We start from the raw sequence: 21,070 nt of genomic DNA, 5'->3' as shown, positions 1-21,070 counted from the left end.
ATAATTGGAGTGCGCGAAACTCGTCAAGAAAAAGACTGCAGTGTATTTTTTTTTTGTTTTTTTTTTTTTTTTATAACGTAATCTCTACTTTACTATTATCCATGCGTCTCCTGAGCAAATCGATATTTACTTTTATAAGTGTTTTTTTTTTTTTTTTTTATATAACATATTTTATTTTCTCTTAGTTCCTATATTTATTGTTGCAAACGTCTATTAGTTGTACGTAATATATAATATATATTGTAACACAATAAAATAAATATATTGTTATCATATAAATTATATGCATCGTTACTTTTTATTGGATGTGTATACCTCCTATTTTCCTCGACGAACATATTTTTTACAACTATACTACGCTTATATCCGGGTACTTATAATATGTAGTGTCTAGTATAGTAAATATTATTAAATATCGGAGTTTAGGAAAACAGCAAGTGGAAAAAAAAAATAAACATAGTAATAAACACCAAAAGATAGGTACTTTTAATATAAAGAGTGACGTACTTAGGCCGGGGCTCCGGAGGTACGCCCGTAACCGGAAGCCACAATACAACTTAATAAAAGCCATTGAAAAGTTTTTTTTTTTTTAATTAAAGGAAAACTCGAAAAGATAATCCTTAAGCATGTAACATTAATGGTTTAAACAAAATTTTAAGTACAGGATAACAAATTATAATATTATTATTTTTTTATTATTAGCTCCTAGCGTCATAATTTATCTAGTATCACTATTTAATAATTTAATTTCTGCGGCGTTGAACATGGTCTCCGCCTACTATAGGTTCTATAGGGCTATCGAATTTTACGTTACACTACTGAAAATAAGATGTATAGTATAGCAATAGACTACAGCATTCCAAAAAATTCTATGAATATATTTAAAGTATAAGTATTGTCAGTTTATTGGAAGTCAATTTTTTATACTTCAAAGCTACCTATAATAACATTAACAAAATTAAATATCCACATAATCATTAACTAATAAAATACTATTTGAGTTAGGTTTTGATGAATATATTATTATTTATTACTAAAAAACACACTCAGTATTCACATGTAACATGTTAAGTGTGATTTGCAGTAGAAAAAACATGCAAAAACTACAGTAAAATTAGTAATAGATATTTTTTTTGTGGTATACAATATAATTCAAATGGAATAATACTTTGATATTATTTGAAAAAAACTTTTACACCAATACATATTACAGTTAACAAATGGTACTGTTAATAATACAGTTATCACTAATTTTATTCATTTAAATGAGTAAAAAAAAATTTAGATAATATTTATTATTTGTAAGATTAAAATTAATTTTTTTTATAAATGAATTCAAAAGATTTACAGAAATAGTATAAATTAAATCTTGCATATACACATAAAAATTATTATTTACAAAGTTCTTGATTTCTTTTGTAAAAACACATTAGTAGAAACCAATCCAATTTATGTTGTAGTAGAACATTCAATATTCTAATATTTATCATAATTATTCGCAGATCTCCATAGGTACCATATAATTATTATCAGTTACCATTCCTAATGTGTCTCTTTGAATTGTTTCATATATATTATTCAATTCGCTTGAATTTTTAATTTGACATATGAAGTCGGCCATATGTGGATTTTTATCTAAAAAAAAAATATATATATATATATAATATAAAGATACAATTATTAACAATAATAGTTTAATACAATATGTTAAAAATGTATATTTTATTAAATAAGTAAGTTGTGCTCAAAATGTTACTAACTGGCATCGGGTATAGTTTGTAAATTAACAACTGCTCGCATAGCAGATCTCTTAAGTTCTTCCATTTTTTCAAATTCCTGTTTTACGGAGTTAGCTTTAATTTTCAACATGCATGTTTGTTTAAGCGGTTCAACAATTTTATCTAACCCTAAAAAGAAAATTATTATATTTTTATATTAATTACTGATTACTAATTTGAGCAGAAGTCAACAACTTACTTTGCAGTACTGCACTAGGTACAATTTGAGCCATCCTTGAAACCATCAAATATGTGAGCATTTTAATATCATAATGATCACGTAGTCCATTCTCCAAATAGTTAAGATATTCAAATATATCTAGACGATCTAAACACGAGTCTAACAATGTATACATACACTCAAAGGCTGCCTTTCTTATATCTAACCCATCATCAACGGTATGCTTAAATGGACCCATTTCTACTTCTCTTATAAGTTCTTTCTAAAAATATACACAAAACAAATAATATGAATCTTAAAATTTTAACTTAAAAAAATAAATGCATACCTTAACAATTGTTTCTGCATAAAGTTTAGGAAGTACAGTGTCAAGTAGATCCCTTATTAAAGATGGCTTATTATGTGCAGCTGAATTAAAAGCAATTAATGTTACTCGCCTTACATTTATATCTGGATCAGTAAGTGCACTCAAAAACTGATCCATATTTTGTCTAAGCAACATGTCTATTGGTTGTGGTTGATCAGATATAGTAAATTTAACAGCAGTCAATAATGTGGTTCTCATAAGTGCAGATGATGAAGGTAGTGATGACTGCAAGTTTGGCAATAAATTATATGGATCGATTAATGTAAGTTTTCCTAAACATTCAGCAACCACATTACGCGAACCTTCTTCTATACATTCACAGTGTTTAAATAATTGGTTCCAAATAGCTGGGACAAAAGGTTTCAAGTTTTCAATGCCATTAGGAGTAGACGACTCGAATGTGATGATCTGAAAATTATCAATAATCATTAAAAAATAAAATTATACTTTAAAATACAAATTACCTCTTTTAAGGAATGTAATAGCAAATATTGACGTTTTGGTTGCATATCAATCTCTCTTAATATGAAAGGTATATATTGCTCTAAATTTCCAATAGAAATGCTACCTAAACTGTAACTTGCTGACGATTTTATTTCTTCAGAATTAGATGAGAATGATTGTAGTATAGTCTCTTTCAAGTTAATTACAGAACTTAAATCTCTGTAATAAATATCCAAAATTATAAAAAATATAATTATAACTGTTAATTATTATAATAAAAATAAATAAACATACATATGTCTACCGACTTCTCCAATTACTAGTAACGAAAAAATACGTTGTTGGTCATTAGATGGATTAATTAATTCAGACATGAAACTGTTTATGATACCCATTGCTTGAGTTGGTTGTGTGGCTGTCAGTGCTGCTACACACTTGGCTAACGAATGGTAAGCCTAAACATTTTTAATATGTTTTTATTTATTACTGATAAACAATAATTTAAATTAAATAATACTTGTTTATGTAAAGTTAAAGTTGGAGTGCCAACTGGTTGAGCCATCAATGGTGAAATTAAAAGTGTCACTAACTCTTGGTATCCAAACTGTGGAACATTTGTAGCAACCAGAGTTTGGAAGAATAATAAAATAGCATTCAAGGCTGCACCTTGTAGTAATGGAGATTTGGTTAGAGTCATAACTTCTGGCATAATAATGTTAGCAGAACATGACATAGCCAATGGTTGAATTTTTATTATTGTTGTTAGTAAAGAAAGTGTTAACTGAGCAATATGTAAATCTGATTCATTAATTAATTGTGGTAATTCAATAAGTATCTAAAACAAAATATATATATACAAGTTATGATAATATTTATATTAAATAAAATATTATTTTATGCATTTATGTACCTTATTTAATAATTCAGCAGAAAAATCAGCATAGAAATTATTTAGCAACATATTAAGTAAAGTCAAAGTACTCAATTTTAATGCTCTTTGATTTTTTCGAAGGAATGATGCCAAAATTAATACACCATCACTCTAAAAAATTATATTTTAATGTTTGATACAAATATATAAAGCCACTAATTATTAATTAAATTAAATTTACCAGAATAGAAGACAAATTAATTTTCAATGGTGATCCAGCAACTTTAATAAGTGCTTTAACAGTAGTAAGTCTAGTAATTTCATTGCGCAAACGATCCAAAAATATGGGTAAACATACTTGCAACTCATTTTGTAATACATCACCTAAATTGCATATAATTTGTCCCATACAAGAAATTGAGCGTTCCTTTACTTCTTGGTCAATATCTGATGTTTTCAAACGAGAGTATGTACAATTATACAATGGTACAGCATATACCACAAAATTGAACTCTAGTCTATTATCTATTAAATCAAAATAAAATTAGAAAAATGTATATTTATTTAAACATTGTTCTTTTTCTTTTTACCTAATGGACGAATGACTTTGACCATTTCTTGTAGAACAATAAGTGCTTCTGCAGTTATCTTATAAAATGGATCACCAACGGCAGTAATAATGGGTGGAATTAATTGTTCTACCCAAGGATGAAAGATTTCAGGAGCATGTGATGTCAACACACAATGAATAAATGATAATGTATCAATTTTCATGTTACTACTAGACTTTTTGTCACTACAAATTAAAATTAACAAAAAAATTAAAAACGAAAAAAAAAATGAGAAATATTAATATATAATACCTTAAGGAATATTGAATTCCAGGAATTAAAGTTCCTATGTGATTGGTAAGAGCGCCAGGAAGAACAATGACAAGCTCTTTCAACAAAGCTAAACAATCAGTACGAGTTTTAACACTCCGTTCTTTCATTTGAGTATGTATAGATTTAACAATAGCAGGAACCTATAAGCATTTTTTTTAAGATATTAATTATTTATAAACTATTTATCAGTTTATCATCATTTAACTAACTTGAGATTGAAGAAGATACATAGCTGAATCCTCATCAGCCATATCAGTTGTCATATTACTACTAGTCAACTTTGTTTGTTTCAACAATGCCATGTACACATGTAATATGTCACTTTTAACATTTTCTTCCCTTTCTAAAATATAAATAAAATAACTTTAAAACATTTAACTATTTTTACTTGGATAAAACTATTCAAAATATAATTACCTTTAAATCTTTGTATCAATGACTTTGAAACATTTCTATACATATCAGCAATCAAATCCTTCCTGGTTACAATTATACCTTCCAAACATTTGGCAGCTGACCGCCGAACCTTCCAACTCATATCATCATCATCCGAATAATCATCCTCAATATATTCATCTTCCAAATCTTCACCATCAGTAGTATCCATTAAATTATCATCACCATTTTCACCATTATCATCATAATTATAATTTGGATCATATGCCAAATATTCCAAGCATAATTTAATTATGTCATCAGTATAAGCTGCTGTTTCACTGGGACAACGGTTAACAAAAGCATCAAACGCTTGCAAACAATATTCACGTAATTCATCATCTTCCGTAGAATTTTCCACTAATGGTCCTTGTATTAAAGGTACAACACGATCCACATGGATACCAAAACGATGGCCAGCTTGACGACTGCAATGTTAATAAATAGACAATAGTAGTTTAATAATAGAATTTAAAATTATTTGTTTAAATTTTACCATATGGCTGCTATACACTGTATGGATGTTTTAGATCTTGCTGCTGGTTGTTGTATTGATAAATCATTAACCAAATAATCAATAAGTTTAATATATAATACTGGATTACATGACAATACTAAATGACCAAGTGCAACAATAGTCCTAAAATAAACATACACATTTTCAAAATTAGATAAACAGGAAAAAATGTAATATTCTACATAATTGTAAAGAGTTAGTAAGTGATTAATGTCAATCACTTTTACTATAAGTTAGAATATTTTATAATTCATAAATTATTATGAAATATCTTTTGGTTTTAACAAATTATTTCTATTTTAATATTTGATGACCAGCATTTAATAATCACATTTCAACAAAAGGGCTGGCAAAATCTGGTTTCAAGAACAAGCATATGATAAGCTTGAATAAATTTTAATATTTTTTAAATACATAACTCATATGATAATTTACAGTATACCATTTTTATAGCTTATTTATCTCTATCATGCTACAATAAATAATAATTAAAACAATTATTGATCTTAGAACATTTTATTTTCTTACTGAAATTTAGTTTAATGCTAATAATATTGATTAGATTTATATGATATGTTATTAGGAAATATATTACTATCCGGGTTTGCACAATCATGATTAAGCATTTATTAGATAAATTATCAAAATAGATTAATGAAATTATTTATTACATATATTAATTAATTTTTGTAATAAAAATAATTTGAAGAAAATCAAAATAACTAATTGATCAATCTTAATATAAACACTAAATATACTATTTATATTATAAATGAACATTATAAAGACTTATCATTTAATCATAAAATATTTGCTATTTTTTTTTTTTTTTTTTGGCATGAGGCATATTAAATCTAATAGTTGTATTTGGTTCATATTTTTTTTAATATTTTGAACTAGTTGGTTTTTATAGTTATCAAAAAATATATTCAGCACAGCATAAATAACTAGTATTGTATAAGAGGAAAAACATGGACTTTTTGAGAGGGAAACTATAATATGTATATTTTATGAGTTTGAAAGGAAAATTTACATTTTTGAAATTGCTTCATTTTCTTCATTTAAATGCATATCATGAAGTTATTAAATTTTTTTCAAGTTTTTTTTTTTTTTTTTTTGATGATTAGGTGTTTTTATAAATAGATAAGGAAATTAAATATACATAATATTTTTAATGGCATAATATGTGATACACTCAAAATTATATTCCCAAGAATATAATATCAAAACTTGCATCAAATGTCATAACACCAATACTTCAATATGAACTGATTTTCTTTTTACTATCACTACCTACTTAATTTGTTATATGGTATTAAATAAATAATAATATTTATTCAAAATAAATTATTTTTAATCCTAAACATTATTACTTGCTCAAACAAGGAAGATCATATGTTAAGGTAAAAACTAACTATATATTTGTTAGTATCTCTAGAGATAGCAGTATACAAAAAGACCAGAAAAAAAATGACAAATAATCGAAACAAAAAATCCTGATTAAACACTATTATAGGATATGTTCAAAAATTAAATTTAGATGTACTAAGTTTAATAATTAAGTTACCTTTTTCTTACTGCTTGGCGAGAAGAATTTAATTGAGGCAATAATGATTTTAGAATATTACTGTGAAAGTCTAAAAGCAATGTTCCAAATCTTGAGAGTAAATCAGCAAGTATATCTAAAGCTTCCAATTGGACAGATACATCTTGCTGTAAACAAAATTACTTCATATAATATGTTCTGTATATGATTAACTTTTAAACTTACCTTCTCAATCGCACTTGTCAATTTTCCAGTAATTCTCCGGCACACATTTGCAGCTAATTGAGCATTAGTGATTGGCAGCTCACTTATAACAGTCTTTAATCCAATACTGCAAATGTCTCGCAATTGTTCATTTTCAGATATCATATTAGTGCAAAGTGCATCAACAATAGTCTCAACTTGATTTTCTTTTACTTTATTAACAAGTGGACCCAAACTAAAATTCAATGAAACAATATCACTCATTCATTTAAACTCAAGATTAAATTTACTTATATAATTTATTAGACAAGAATGTTAATAATAAGATGTTATTAAATCAGTCAAATGTTTGTATCAAAATTATAGCACTAATTACTTTATAATAATGCAAGAGCTTCAATAATAAAATTGGTAGTTTCTATTAACGAATAAACCTAGGCACATAATCATTCAAAACTTGATACTTACCATTTAACAGCAAGATTTTGAACTTCGCCATTTTTGTCTTCCAACAACTTTAGCAACATTCTTACTACTTTGCGTTCAGAATCATCATCAAGTTTAATGCTGTCTTTCTGCAACTCTGACATCAAATCGTTAGTAGCCATAAACCGGAAATCTTTATCACTCGAAGTCATCTAAAACAACACACAACTTGTTCAACAACCGCTCTCGAGTAACTATTTAAAGCCAAAAAAAAAATATATTAAATAATTTCACTCACTTTTTCGAGCAAATGAGCGATTTGGTACGACACGTTAGCCATGGTTTTGTAGTGGATTGTTACGCCAATAAAACCGACAAAACAAGAATATCTCTGTGCGAGTATTAATCGCACACGAAAAGATTACTATTGAGATTAAAATTCCATTAGACGAGTTTTGTGTTTATATACTATGCTGAACTTCTAAAGATATGATTTTACGACACCGGACGAAACATAAAACGATTAGAAATTGAAATAAGCAAATCCTGGTTATGAAAAAAACACGGCGAATGCGGCAAGTAAAGTACTAAAATATTAACTTTGTGTTTTACTGTTTTATGAAAACTGATTACGATTTTACAATCTCCCAGAAATATATGACGATAGTTTATGAACCACGGTCGTGTTATTATAGTTTTAGCATCTTACCTCATTATATCATGGTTTGTTGTTTGCTTAGCTTAAATAACCGCTACAAGCGTTGTAGTGGTAGTAGTTACTACCATGATAGCGTTTAAAAATTAAAGTGAAACACTGCGTCTGGAGCGTCGTGTTGGTTTATTTTATTATTATATAAAATATGTTAATATGTTATTTGTTAACATAATAACAAATGTCAAATACTAAATATTGACAAGTTCTTTTAATCCGAAATTTAATTAAAGTTTGATTCTGCTAGACAATTAATTTTCATCTAGAATCATGGTCAAACTCACAACAGAGTTAATCATGAATTCATACCAATTCATAAACCCAGTGAAAGATAGAGAATTGGATTTGAGAGGTAAGCGACTAAGTACAATGTAACTGATAGTTAACACATTTCAACAATTCTTATATTTCATATACATTAATGTATCTAATTGTATGTTTCTTTTAAATATAAAATGTTTTAGGTTATAAAATACCTCTAATAGAAAACATGGGTGCGACACTTGATCAATTTGATACTATTGACTTTTCAGACAATGATATCAGGAAAATTGATGGTTTTGCATACCTTAAAAGATTGAAAAATATCATATTTAATAATAATGCTATTGTGTAAGTATTCAAAGTTTATTCATTTAAAATATAGTTAAAATAATTTAATTGTACTTATCTAGATTTCAAATTATATGTTTGATATTGTAATTGTAACACCTAATAAAAACCAGTATTTTCTCCCTTTAAACTGAATGCATTGGTTTGTGCTAATTAAATTTGATTCTCTTGTATAAAAAAATAATTAAATCACTAAACAGCACTGATTTTAAATTAATTATTCTAGAAACTAATATATCTTATGTGTGTTTATTTTAAGTTAATATATATGTTTTTAATTTGTATAAAAATTATTAAATTAGTTTTTATACATTGAATATTTGGTATTCTGAAATTTTTTTTTCTTAACTGGTTATTTCACCAGTTCAAATAACTAGTAATTTGTGCAACATTTTTAATTATTATAGACCATTTTATAACTAAAAAAATAGCTTAAATTTAATTAAATATTTTTTTCAGACGTATATCAGATAACTTAGAACAATGTCTACCAAATCTTGAATCTTTAATACTAACAGGTAACCAAATTCAAGAGCTTGGAGATTTAGATCCTCTTGCTTCACTTCCTAAGTTGAAAATGTTAAGTCTTTTGCATAACCCAGTTGCATCCAAAGAGCATTATCGACTTTATGTGGCACATAAAATTCCACAAGTTCGGATTTTAGACTTTAGAAAAGTTAAATTGAAGGTTTGTTGTTTTTCTTAAAATTTATTATTTAATAATTATAATATTTAATTATTGTTATATAAATTATAGGAATATGAAGCAGCTAAAGCATTATTTAAAGGCAAAGAAGGAAAAGAACTTAAAAAGAAGTTGGTTAAAAAATCTAATCAATTTGTTCCTGGAGAAGGTCTTGAAAGCAGAAGAGCAAATGGTAATAAAAAAAAAAGCTAAAAATATATTAAATCAACTTATTTTCAAAATATAGCTTTGATTGTATTTTACAGTTAAATAATTTATTAATTCACATTTGTGTAGTTTAAGAGGATATTATACTTGCATTATTATGTTGTCTCTGTTTTATTAGTGCATAACAAATTTTACATTCAGAATAATACATTTTTTTTATTATAATGATTAAAATTTAATCAGTGTATGTAGGTTTTGTTTGGTATAATTTTAAAATTATGTTTATGAATCTTAAATAGTATTTTTTTTAAGTGTCAAATGTAATTTTTATAGATTAGTCTTTATTTATTATTTATTGTTAATATAGGTCATAGCCAAGCAGACATGTGGAGAATTCGAAAGGCAATATCTGAAGCATCATCATTAGAAGAAGTTGAACAACTTTCCAAGTTACTTGAAGCTGGACAAATTCCTAACAAAGACCAAAATAAAAAGTCTGTTCCACTAAATGGAGGTTAGTATTAATATAATCAATTTAATAAAAAATAGATTTAAATTTATTCTATTTATAAATTATAATTATGTATTTTTACTAGAAGAAAATATTGAAGAATTTGATGATGATGATGATGACAATAATGAAGCACCCACACCAATGGAATAGTGGTGATCCAGTCCTCTGATCCTTATATTGAAGGCTAAATTTCTCAATTATAATTTAAGAATATATTATGTTTAATATTTAATCAGTTTATTAAAAGATAAGAACAGATACACATACTATTGGTCTATTTTTTAATTATAATTTTTTCATGAATCCTATTATCAATAGGTTATTAGTAAAATATTAACTTTTAGTTATTTAAGCTTATATGTTGAGAAGCATTATACATTAATGCACATGAGTGTTACATTTTAAAGCAATGCTAACTCATTTTACATGTCTGATAGTATTTAGTGATTGCAGTGATCATTTATAAGTCTACAATCCATCTTCTGAAATAACTTAACCTGGATATGATGAAAATTATGAACTACGGACAGTAACATATTATTTTTTATAAATACTATATTTACTTAACTGAAAACTGTTACAAAATGGATAACAGTTGTCTATTGCAGAAGTGGCCACAAGCTAATATGAAGAACATCATAAGCTGATACGATAAGTTTGATGTGAGTAAGACCAAAAATTAAAAATTAGTATTAATTATTTAATATATAATTTTGTTTTAATAAATAAATGAAAACTGAATTAAAAGTGTATACTTATTTATTTTGGATATTGAATTCTTAGAATATTTAATTTTTTAGTAATCTTGTGTAAATAAAATAATTTCATAACTTGCATATAGATTTTTATTTTTTATTGATCAAGGTGAGAAGATGTACAACTAAGGCATGACTAACAGATGACAAATGTATTGATTTGAACAGAAAAAATGGTTTTCATTATTTTGTTTTATCTGTCTGTTACTGTGAATTCTTAGAAAAAAAATATATGCAGTTTATAATTGCTATTAATTAATAAATAAACTATTTTACAAGATACTATTATTTTTAATTGTTTCGATCAGTAGTTAGAAGTAGTGTGTTAATTATAATATATTCTAGCTGAATAACCTGGCTTTGCCCGTATGCTGATTTTTGTGTGACCAACATATAACTTTTAACTCCTGTAGTAGTTGAATTTTGAAAAAATCCAATCTTAGTAGGTGATAGGTGTATACATCACAAAACAAAACGACTGTTCTAATTTCATACCCATAGCTTCAATGGTTCCAACTAGGCGATGATGAATCACTCAACACAAATCATTATACTTAAATAGAGATTAAACATTGTTGGTTTTGCTGCTAACAATAGTGTTCAAATGAGAAATATTATTTTAAGTTGTATCTTTTTTATTTATTAATTATATCATAATAGACAACAACTTAAAAAAACTTGTACACTCATTAATGTCTTGTCTTGTGATTAGATATCAGAACAAACTTCTAATTAGGACACTACCCTTACATGTATACAGTAAAATAAACTGTGTTGTTAGCTTTAATATTAGAATAAATTGATTTATAATCAAAGTTTAAAATAAGATATTATCTGTTGTTTAGTGTTGACTTTTTTTTTACAATTGAATTTCTAAGCAAGATACACTTATTTTAAATATTAGTTACAAATTAAAAGTGCTCATTTCTAGTTTAAAAATTAAAATATTGAAAAAGCTAATTCTTAAGTACAAATGTTCTTACCTTTATAAGACAGACGACACATTTGAAAATAATGTTGAGGATCAACAAATAAAAAATAAAAGAATAAAAATACTTATTATCATACTATGAACAAATAATAATTTATAATTTAAACAATTAAGGTTAGAAGTAGTGTATTACTTTAAAAAACCAGTTGCAAAACTACTTGAAATATTGAAATTAAATTTAATTACCGTGAATTCTTTAATTAAAATTTCTGAATTAAGTAGCAAACACTAGTACCTCCATAAATTTAAAGGTAATTACATAGGTTAAAAATAAAGCAGATCTACTCAATAAATCAATCATATATTACTTAAACTAGTATATATCTTTATAGAAAATAGATAATAAACATTATTTCCTAATTTATTCAAATTATCAATTAACACAAAATTACAAAAAAAATAAATAGCTTAACAAAATAATTGCACATTCAAATTGTATACATTTATTTGTTGGTCACAGAATTTTTTTTTTTTTTTGAGTTGAAGTCAAATTTAATATTTTATTAATCAAACTTCAATTCTTAAATGTAAGCTTTTCAACCATGTCTTAAAAAAAAAAAAATTAAAAAAAAAATCCAAGCATTTTAACAGAGTAATAATAACAATTACTTCTTATTAGTTATTTATACACTTAAATAACAAAAAATTGTGTTAATGAATACATTTAATAATTTTTGTTTAAAACTTTCCTACCAGATTTAGGCCAATGACAATTGCTGTTTAATACATAAGGTAGTATAAATGGATTTGAAAGTATAGCAGATGCATTAGGTCGAACAGTTGGATCACGATTTAATAACTCATGCAAAAGCATTATCACATCGTTGTCGTAAAAAGTAATTTTTTCTGAAAAACTTAAAACTCCTTCTACAATGCTTGATATAGTATCTGCTAAACTCTATAAATTTGGTTAAATTTAGATTAATCGCTATGTTCTTATAAATCAATGAGTATATTATTATTATCCTAATTCCTTACCTCAGCATAAAAAGGATGTTTTGAAGTAATCAAATAGTATAACACACAACCAATTTGCCATATATCAGTTTTTAATCTTAGAGGTTTCCCACAACATTGCTCAGGAGACATATAACATGGAGTACACCAATTTTCACCAATAATTTTGTCACTAGCATATTAAGTTTATAAAATTGTTTTTATCTTGGAGTAAATAATAATAAAATTATCAATTAAAAATTTACTTGGTTAATATGCGAGAAGAGCCAAAATCGCCAAGTTTTACTATTGTACCTTGACTTCCAGTTAATAATATATTCATTGGATTAATATCACTATGTATTATCTTCATTTTGTGGATGTAATCCACAGCCATTGTAAGTTGACTAAATATATTTAATACACACTAGAAAATTTTAAGATAAAAGTTGATAAAAATTAATTTATAAATTATAAAATTTAAAAAAATAAATAAATACATTTTGGGCAATATAATTTGAAGTTTGAGAACATTTATTAACAAAGTTTTCTAGAGTTCCGTGTATGGCGTATTCCATAATAATATGAAAACTTTGTTTATTTTGAAAACTATTATAATATCTGATGATGTTTGGATGATTCAACATTTGAAGAATTTGAATTTCTTTGATAGCTTCCTGAAAAAATGTAGGTACATTAAAATTACAAATACAGCATATTATTGTTGTTTACCTTTACGTTCTTTGTTGACATGGATTTTATATGTATAGTCTTCATCACGGCTAATTTCTTTAAATTAAAGTCTCTAACCAATTCAACAACTCTAAACATTGTAATATTTATTAATTAAAAAGTAATAATATATTGTGTTAAATTTATTTAAATATTTACCCAAAAGCTCCACGTCCGAGCACACCAACAATGTTATAAGAATCCATACTACTCACAAAAATATAGTTATCAATAACTGCTATTTTATTGTACAAAAATATTTAATATAATTGTAATCATCATGTATCCATTATAAGCTTAAACCACTACCTAGTACCTGTAAAACTGAAAAATGATTATGATCAATAACTAATAATAAGATGGCAGGAATGATATATTTTAGACAATTTTATCCAACATTATAATTTATAATCATTCAAACACCTCAATAAATTAGAGTTAATTTATACTGAGATAATATACATATTAACATTGAAAAAAATTAATTAAAAATGTTTTAAGAGCATTACAAAAATACCAATACCATGACCACAGCTACTACATAATTAAAAAAAAAAAAAAAAAAAAACGCTAAAAAACCACCCTTGAAACAGTACTTATTTGCTAATTTAATATTATTACTTGCTTACTTAAATTACTTCAATTATTCGAAGAAATTAATTTGAATTGAATTTATTATAGATTTAAATCAAACACAGCGACAATTGGTTATGTATAACTGTAAAAGAAATAAAGGAAAGGTGGACAATATAAAGCTTGAGACTACAAATGACTTCACAAAATTAACTTTTTAGACTTGAGTTTAATAATAACACGTCTTAGAACCTTTTTGTCAATTGGTATTTTACAGTTAACAAACACATAATAGCAAAATAGCACAATAGTCAACACTCAACAGTACAATACCCACATAAAATAATAAACTATATTTGAAAATTTTTAATAATCTAACGTCACTTATCATTTTTATGTAAAAACCAAAACTGTACTTATAAATAGAACAGTACAATGTATGCCATTACTCCAAACGTTTATTTAATATTTTAATCTATATTATATTCTATGGTCAAATAATTAGGTCAGAGGCGGCTTGAACATACAAAATACTAGGGCTTTCCCACAGTCCATGTTTAGGGCTGGGTAGTGGGGTGGTCATTGTTAATAATATCAAAATTTTTTGAAATAGCTATAACGCCTATAACTCATTATTTGTCTTTGAAATATTTTAATTTTTATAAGGACTAACAAGACATAATAAGATGTTTTCTCAATACTGTTACTATTATTAGATTTTTCATTTGATAATTTTTATTATTATAAATCAACCTAAACACCAAAATATATTTAGTTTTGCAAATAATCGAGAAAATATAAATTCAACAAATTGGCCAAGACATTTAGAACTATCTTTCTCAACTGATATTAACTTGAACTTTGAAAAGGTAGTAGATAAATTTGCCATGAAATCAAATCTACCGTGGACTGTTATATTATATTAATAAGTAGATTCTTATTAAACATAATAGTATAAATACTTTGTTATGGTATTTTTATTGTTTAATAAATAATTTATAAATAAGTGATATTTGTATATATTCTCATTTTGTGTTTTGTGTATGTGTATGGAGAATACTCGTACCAATAAATTTAATATTGTCTGGACATATTTTGGTGGCAGTCTAATAGTTAAATAAAAACAAAAAATATTTGTGGTCATCAAAACTTAAGCCAGATCAATACTTATTTTCAGAAATATGAAAACCAATCTGAGTTCAATCACTTCAATCCATGATAAAATAATTAAATTAAATAAATCTATATAGAAACAATATTGTTCACACGATAAGAATATTGTAACCTTTTTCTGATAACTATAAAATCTGGTTTTGAGAAATTATCCACGGTTACCAGATAGAAATATAATTTTTTCACACATTCAATTACTTATTTACATTTAATATTATATTAATAAAACCAAACTTAGGCTAATAGGTGGAGAGAGACGAGGCCCCTAGGGCTACCCGTAAAATCCGCCACTGGGCAGATATAATATATTTAACACACATTTAAGTGTTACTAGTGTTAGCCGTTAGGTATAACTAATACTTAAAACTTTATAAGATTTTAACCATACTTAGCCAAAATATTCAAGTAAACTCGAAACATTTATAATATAATACATATTATAACGATTTTGTCTACTCCTGTAGGCCACAGACGATACATTATTATTTTTTATTTCTTCGTACATTGGTTCAGTTCGTACAACCGTACTGGTTTCCTGTTTCATTTTTTAAAGCCACTCCGACACGCATGTTTTGATTATTCGATTCCGCTTGTGATTACTGTCTAAACTCCGAAATATAATCTTAAATCTGAATGATTGATGACAAACGACAAGACCCCATTGATACAACAATTTAAATTGCCAGAGAAATTTGAGAATTTGTCTCATTTACGAATAAAATATATTTTATGAAAATATCTTTACAACGTAAATAGAAACTTTTAATACAATGTATAATATTTATATAATACATACCAAAAATGGCCACAACAAATTTTATTTACATTGACAGTTTTTGATAAAATATTTAAAATTTAAATATATATTTATTTTTATTTTTAATTATTATTTAATATCATATAGATATATTGTTTCGCATTTTATACATTTTTTTACAATTATTTATATCTAACTATCTTCTTTACGATAATCATATACATACACTAATATGAACTTTTTTTTCATTTCGGCTCTTCAATGTTTATTAATATAGTGAGCGGCTCGCAAGTCTCTTCTTGTTGGCTATCCCTGACATATGAGGTCATTTAAATTCTTTGTTAAAAATGTAATTGTTGAGCTATCATAGTTAATACTAGTAACTAAATAAAATAAATACAAAAAATAATAGGTTTATTGAATTTTATAATTGTATTCAACAATTTTATTGCACATAAGTTTTCACTATATGATGTAACATTATAGTAAATGTTGACAAATTGTTATGGTCTATGGGTGTCGGCGGCGGCATTGGAGAGGAGGGTAGTGGGTAGAAGTGGCGGTGGTAGCAGGAGCAGAGAGTAGGCAGGATCAGGAAAAGGTTTTTGAATTGGCTAGTTCATCTTCTTTAAGCATAATAGCTGCCATTCCACATCTCACGTTGGATTTTATGGAAACGACCTAAAAAGTGCCCAACTTTTTTAAGATAATTACGGTACACTTCTTTGGAGTCAATTTTATTAAAGTAGGCCGCTAAAGACAAATAATTTACAAGATATATTTACACATAATTGTATAATAACTTTATGGTAAGCGCTTATTTCGACTCACATTAATTGAAATTTTTGATGGAATAATTTGTATACTCTTTTCCATTATCCAAACAAATTTAAACAGGTATGATGAATATGTTCTAATAATATTATGTAATATAAATGTAGTTTTTATTTAATATTAAATTGACTAATTATAGATCATTTTTTCGTCATCAATTACCAAAATAAAATACACACATGACTTACTTTGAATGAATTGAAATACTGCAGTAGCTTGCAATTCTTATAGTAGTTAATTTTTAACGTTTCTTCTTTATAAGTTCTTATTTTCTTTTGTTTTCCAATCAAAATGCAAATACAAATAAATTAATATCAAGAGCAATATATTATACGAAACATTATTTTATAAACCATATTTTATATCGAAGCCTAACTATAATAATGTATATACTTCATTTGTGTTGAGGTTTTTCGGCATGTGTAATAAAATCTTTGGTGTTACCTTTATCCTCAATTCCAAAATGTTGTCGACTAAAATATTGTTTGTACTAATTGATTGGCTATTATCATAATTAGAACCACTCCAAGGCGGTGGTGTATCTAACAATCGCTTTTGTTATTTGTAGTTGATCATAAATTTTGAAAAAATCTCCCGTTATGAATGTTATATTATTATACACATTACACATTTCCGCATTATTCTTCGCTAACTGAATTTTCGCCGGGTCGATATCGATTGCTATGACTAAATTGTAAAAAGATTTTAATAACTGTTATTAAATTATTACTTGTTCAGAAAAAAGCTTAATATTCTATTTCGAAAAGAAAGAAAACAATAGAATTTACAATAAGAAAATAAGAATGTATTTTTATAGTACTTGAATTGCAAACTCTGGTAAGCTCAATTATATTTCTACCAGCTCCGCAAAATGGGTCTATGGTCTATAATCACCTTCATTCCCATACATTTGTTTGCGATATACCCACTAATGATTTCTGTGTAAATCGAGTAAAAACTTTCTAAAAAAAAATATTACAAACAATTATTATGATCATGTATATAGAGTAAAAATACGTGATCATAAGTGTTACATATTCAGCATTTATGTTTATTACACATTGTGTTTATATTAAAAATAAATATAAATATCATGTTACATGCAATATGATCGGTCTAGACTGTCCATTGATCTTTAGTAAGTATAGACATATTGAATACATAGTCATTACGATTTAGAAAGTTAAAAATAAGGGATTAAAGAATATTTTGTGTTATTATTCAATTTAGTAGTACACAACAGTAAGTATATCTTAATTTTAATTTATTCTCGTCCAAAAGGACTCCATCGTTGAACCTATTAAATAGATTCATTAGCATCTTGTATGTGCCATCAATAGTTAGACAATAAGATAATACATTAATTAGAAAAATGCAATTTTGCTAGATAATAATCATTTATTTAACTGATAGGTACTTACATCGTTGGAAGTTTAATGCCGTAACGGAGTTAGGTGGTGTTGATTTAGAGTTCGCTGTTACATCCGTTTGTACAACTTCGTTACTCTGAAATTTGGTATTAGAACATGTAAGGCATGCGTATTGACAATAATATATTGCGTTACAAAAGTTGAAAAATCAAATAAATGCACTTACGTCCGGAATTGCAACATCGTTTGCCATGGCGATGGCCTCATCTTCAGAGGAAGACCCCGAAGAAAAGCCATCCTCCTTAGACATAGATAATAAAAACGGCTTCTCAACTGTACTGGCTGACCGACATGTTCTATGAATGATGATGTCTCTATCTGTTAAAAACGAAACAAAGTTATTGTTATTTAATCCTTTAATATAATTAACCTACCCTAACATTTTCTCGCGATCTTAAATCAAAGACGATGACATACTTGACATTTCAGCAAATTTTTAAACATGACTAGAACAGATGGACGTTTTAGTTTTTTGTGACTACATCTTTAAAACGGAATACCTATTACAAGCAGTTATTTTCAAAAACCCGATTTTTTAAAGTGTTATTGCATGGTTATTCGAGCAAAATATATGTAATTTTTCAACGAAAATTTCGATATGAATGGATTGCAAGCTGTGGCGCAGCCAGGGAGGGGGTTTGGGTGTTGTAACCTCCTTATTGATTTTTATTTAATTATTTTAATATTTTTAATTATTCAGTAAATTAGCGATAAAAATAAGAAGACTATAGTTAATGTAATGAAGTCAAATACTTTTAAATTATAAACAAAATAATTCTAATTAAAATGCATATTTTGAACCATCCCTAGTATATACCTAAACTACCTTAAACCCCTCCCCTCTTATTCAAAAATTCCGGCTATGCCACTGATTGCACCACTGAAGCATGAATATTACATGGTGAATTTTAAAATATTTTTTAACTTTATTACTCTTTACTACCATACAAACTAATATTTATGCTAGGTAATTACTTGAAATTAACAAGCAATGGTGATTCCATTCGTAAATTGTTTACTGCGTTGTCGCAGCGATCCTGAATCCTTGGAAACCTCTTCGACTTCTTAATTAGAAACGTCATATTGTCTTAAGGTAATATAAATTATTAACAGTGAATAAAAAAATAATCAGTGTCTTCTTTACATTTTTTCTATGTAGAAATATTGTGAAGGGAGAAGCGTTGAAATAGTTTTATTCCTAGGACGCTAAATTATAAAATACTGCCGTGATAAATGTAATTATAAAAAAAAATAACATACCTACTTTATACGATGATTACAATATTTTTAATGGAATTATAAGTTATAGTAAGTATATCTTACTTAACTACTTAAGGATCACATTTTATCACACTTTGATGTTTTTATACCGCTATAACCTATAGTGAGTAAATTTATTTTCCTCGTTTACTTGGGAAAATTAGTTTGGGCCCGTTTATCTTATTAACATTACCTAGGATTTAAGAGACACCACTTAGAGGTTGGCAGGGAAGTCTCCTATAAATATTGTTTTTTGTTACTCATCTAAAATGTAATGAAACTTAAAATATTAAAATAATTTTTTTTTCTCATAATATTAAAATTAATTTATAGAACACATCTATGTAACATAATTGTTTTGTCCATAATTAAAATTTAATAACATCTCTACCTATGCTAATTAATTATTAAGACCACCTGTAACCTAGAAACGGCTTGAATATTCAAAAGAAATTAGGCCAATTAGGGTGGTCATCGTTTATAATATTGATATTTATTGAAATAGTTAAACTCATAATTTGTCTTGAGATATTTTAATGTTTTTTAAGAACTAATAAAAAGACGTAAAAAGATGCTGTCTAAATACTGTTTCTATCATTAAATTTGTTATTTGATAATTTTACTATAATAATTCAACCTAAAGCCAGAATTTATTAAGTTATGAGTATTGTAATGATTTTGCTATAAAGCTGTAAATAGATAATATATCGTACATGGATAAATAGTTTGTATGATAGAGACTATATAATATATACTATACTCTATAAAACATACTAATAAGTATGATGATAAAATGCAGGCAGGTGGTATTTATTTTAATATTTTGTTATACAAGTTTGAAGTTATTTAACTTTAAAAGTTATAACACTTTTGAGATTTTGACTTCACTTTTCTAAAATAGGTGTATTTACTTGGTTGAACATTACATTTTTCGATTCATTCTTAAGTAATAGTGTTAGTGATGGCAGTTGTTTCCACCACTTAATTCTTCAATTAGTATAGCTATTGTAAATCTATCGTAGATTCAGCGCTGTTACACTTATACTAGTGATAAGTAAATTGCATTGTCAGTCATTCAAACTATAATTAAACTCATATTGATGTTAAAAATATTAGCAACCCTCTCTTATCTCAAAATTATAATGAATCATCGCCTATAAACTTATAAGCTTTTTGTGTAGAATATTAATGGATAAGAATCCCAGTGAAGCACTTGTTTGGAATTCCATAGTTTTATTTACATTTACATGGTATACCATATTAACTTAGTTTTATATTTTTTGTC

General features: G+C 26.2%; 3 protein-coding genes and 1 long non-coding RNA gene across 8 annotated transcripts; 1 reads left to right on the top strand and 3 right to left on the bottom strand.

Moving 5' to 3' along the window:
- Positions 1-1,343: 1,343 nt before the first annotated feature.
- LOC112597815 (cullin-associated NEDD8-dissociated protein 1) lies at positions 1,344-7,993 on the bottom strand. Its single transcript, XM_025344036.1, has 18 exons — positions 7,952-7,993; positions 7,696-7,865; positions 7,249-7,462; positions 7,045-7,190; positions 5,457-5,600; positions 4,943-5,388; positions 4,735-4,868; positions 4,505-4,665; positions 4,232-4,437; positions 3,883-4,166; positions 3,681-3,812; positions 3,288-3,605; positions 3,065-3,225; positions 2,791-2,989; positions 2,288-2,734; positions 1,978-2,221; positions 1,761-1,907; positions 1,344-1,635 (listed from the first exon to the last, which is right to left on the bottom strand). Exons 1-18 carry the CDS (start codon positions 7,991-7,993, stop codon positions 1,493-1,495), a joined length of 3,738 nt encoding a protein of 1,245 aa, XP_025199821.1. The 3' UTR covers positions 1,344-1,492.
- A 460-nt stretch (positions 7,994-8,453) lies between these two features.
- Positions 8,454-10,613, top strand: LOC112597735 (U2 small nuclear ribonucleoprotein A'). 2 transcript variants are annotated; one of them, XM_025343918.1, is made up of 6 exons: positions 8,454-8,717; positions 8,830-8,977; positions 9,437-9,665; positions 9,735-9,855; positions 10,198-10,344; positions 10,430-10,613. In XM_025343918.1, exons 1-6 carry the CDS (start codon positions 8,636-8,638, stop codon positions 10,492-10,494), a joined length of 792 nt encoding a protein of 263 aa, XP_025199703.1. In that variant the 5' UTR covers positions 8,454-8,635; the 3' UTR covers positions 10,495-10,613. The 2 variants fall into 2 exon arrangements, with proteins under 2 accessions (XP_025199703.1, XP_025199702.1); XM_025343917.1 differs by having other exon boundaries at positions 8,457-8,717; positions 10,427-10,613.
- Positions 10,614-12,707: 2,094 nt separating this feature from the next.
- Positions 12,708-14,719, bottom strand: LOC112597802 (serine/threonine-protein kinase Nek8-like). 2 transcript variants are annotated; one of them, XM_025344023.1, is made up of 7 exons: positions 14,388-14,719; positions 13,918-14,082; positions 13,765-13,849; positions 13,527-13,703; positions 13,293-13,453; positions 13,069-13,219; positions 12,708-12,988 (listed from the first exon to the last, which is right to left on the bottom strand). In XM_025344023.1, the coding sequence occupies exons 2-7, from the start codon at positions 13,962-13,964 to the stop codon at positions 12,755-12,757; spliced, it is 855 nt and encodes a 284-aa protein (XP_025199808.1). In that variant the 5' UTR covers positions 13,965-14,082; positions 14,388-14,719; the 3' UTR covers positions 12,708-12,754. The 2 variants fall into 2 exon arrangements, with proteins under 2 accessions (XP_025199808.1, XP_025199805.1); XM_025344020.1 differs by having other exon boundaries at positions 13,759-13,849; positions 14,388-14,716.
- Positions 14,720-17,471: 2,752 nt separating this feature from the next.
- LOC112597820 lies at positions 17,472-19,584 on the bottom strand. 3 transcript variants are annotated; one of them, XR_003114860.1, is made up of 6 exons: positions 19,501-19,581; positions 18,900-18,971; positions 18,692-18,843; positions 18,517-18,601; positions 17,916-18,057; positions 17,472-17,782 (listed from the first exon to the last, which is right to left on the bottom strand). It is a non-coding gene; the product is annotated as an uncharacterized LOC112597820 (long non-coding RNA). The 3 variants fall into 3 exon arrangements; XR_003114861.1 differs by lacking the exon at positions 18,900-18,971 and having other exon boundaries at positions 19,501-19,584; XR_003114859.1 differs by lacking the exon at positions 19,501-19,581 and having other exon boundaries at positions 18,900-19,176.
- Between the last annotated feature and the right edge of the window lie 1,486 nt (positions 19,585-21,070).

Source organism: Melanaphis sacchari, unplaced genomic scaffold (genome assembly GCF_002803265.2).
Source record: "Melanaphis sacchari strain LSU unplaced genomic scaffold, SCAv2.0 Contig43_pilon_pilon, whole genome shotgun sequence".
NCBI classification, from domain to species: domain Eukaryota; kingdom Metazoa; phylum Arthropoda; class Insecta; order Hemiptera; family Aphididae; genus Melanaphis; species Melanaphis sacchari.
This window is presented reverse-complemented; position numbering and strand designations above follow the sequence as displayed.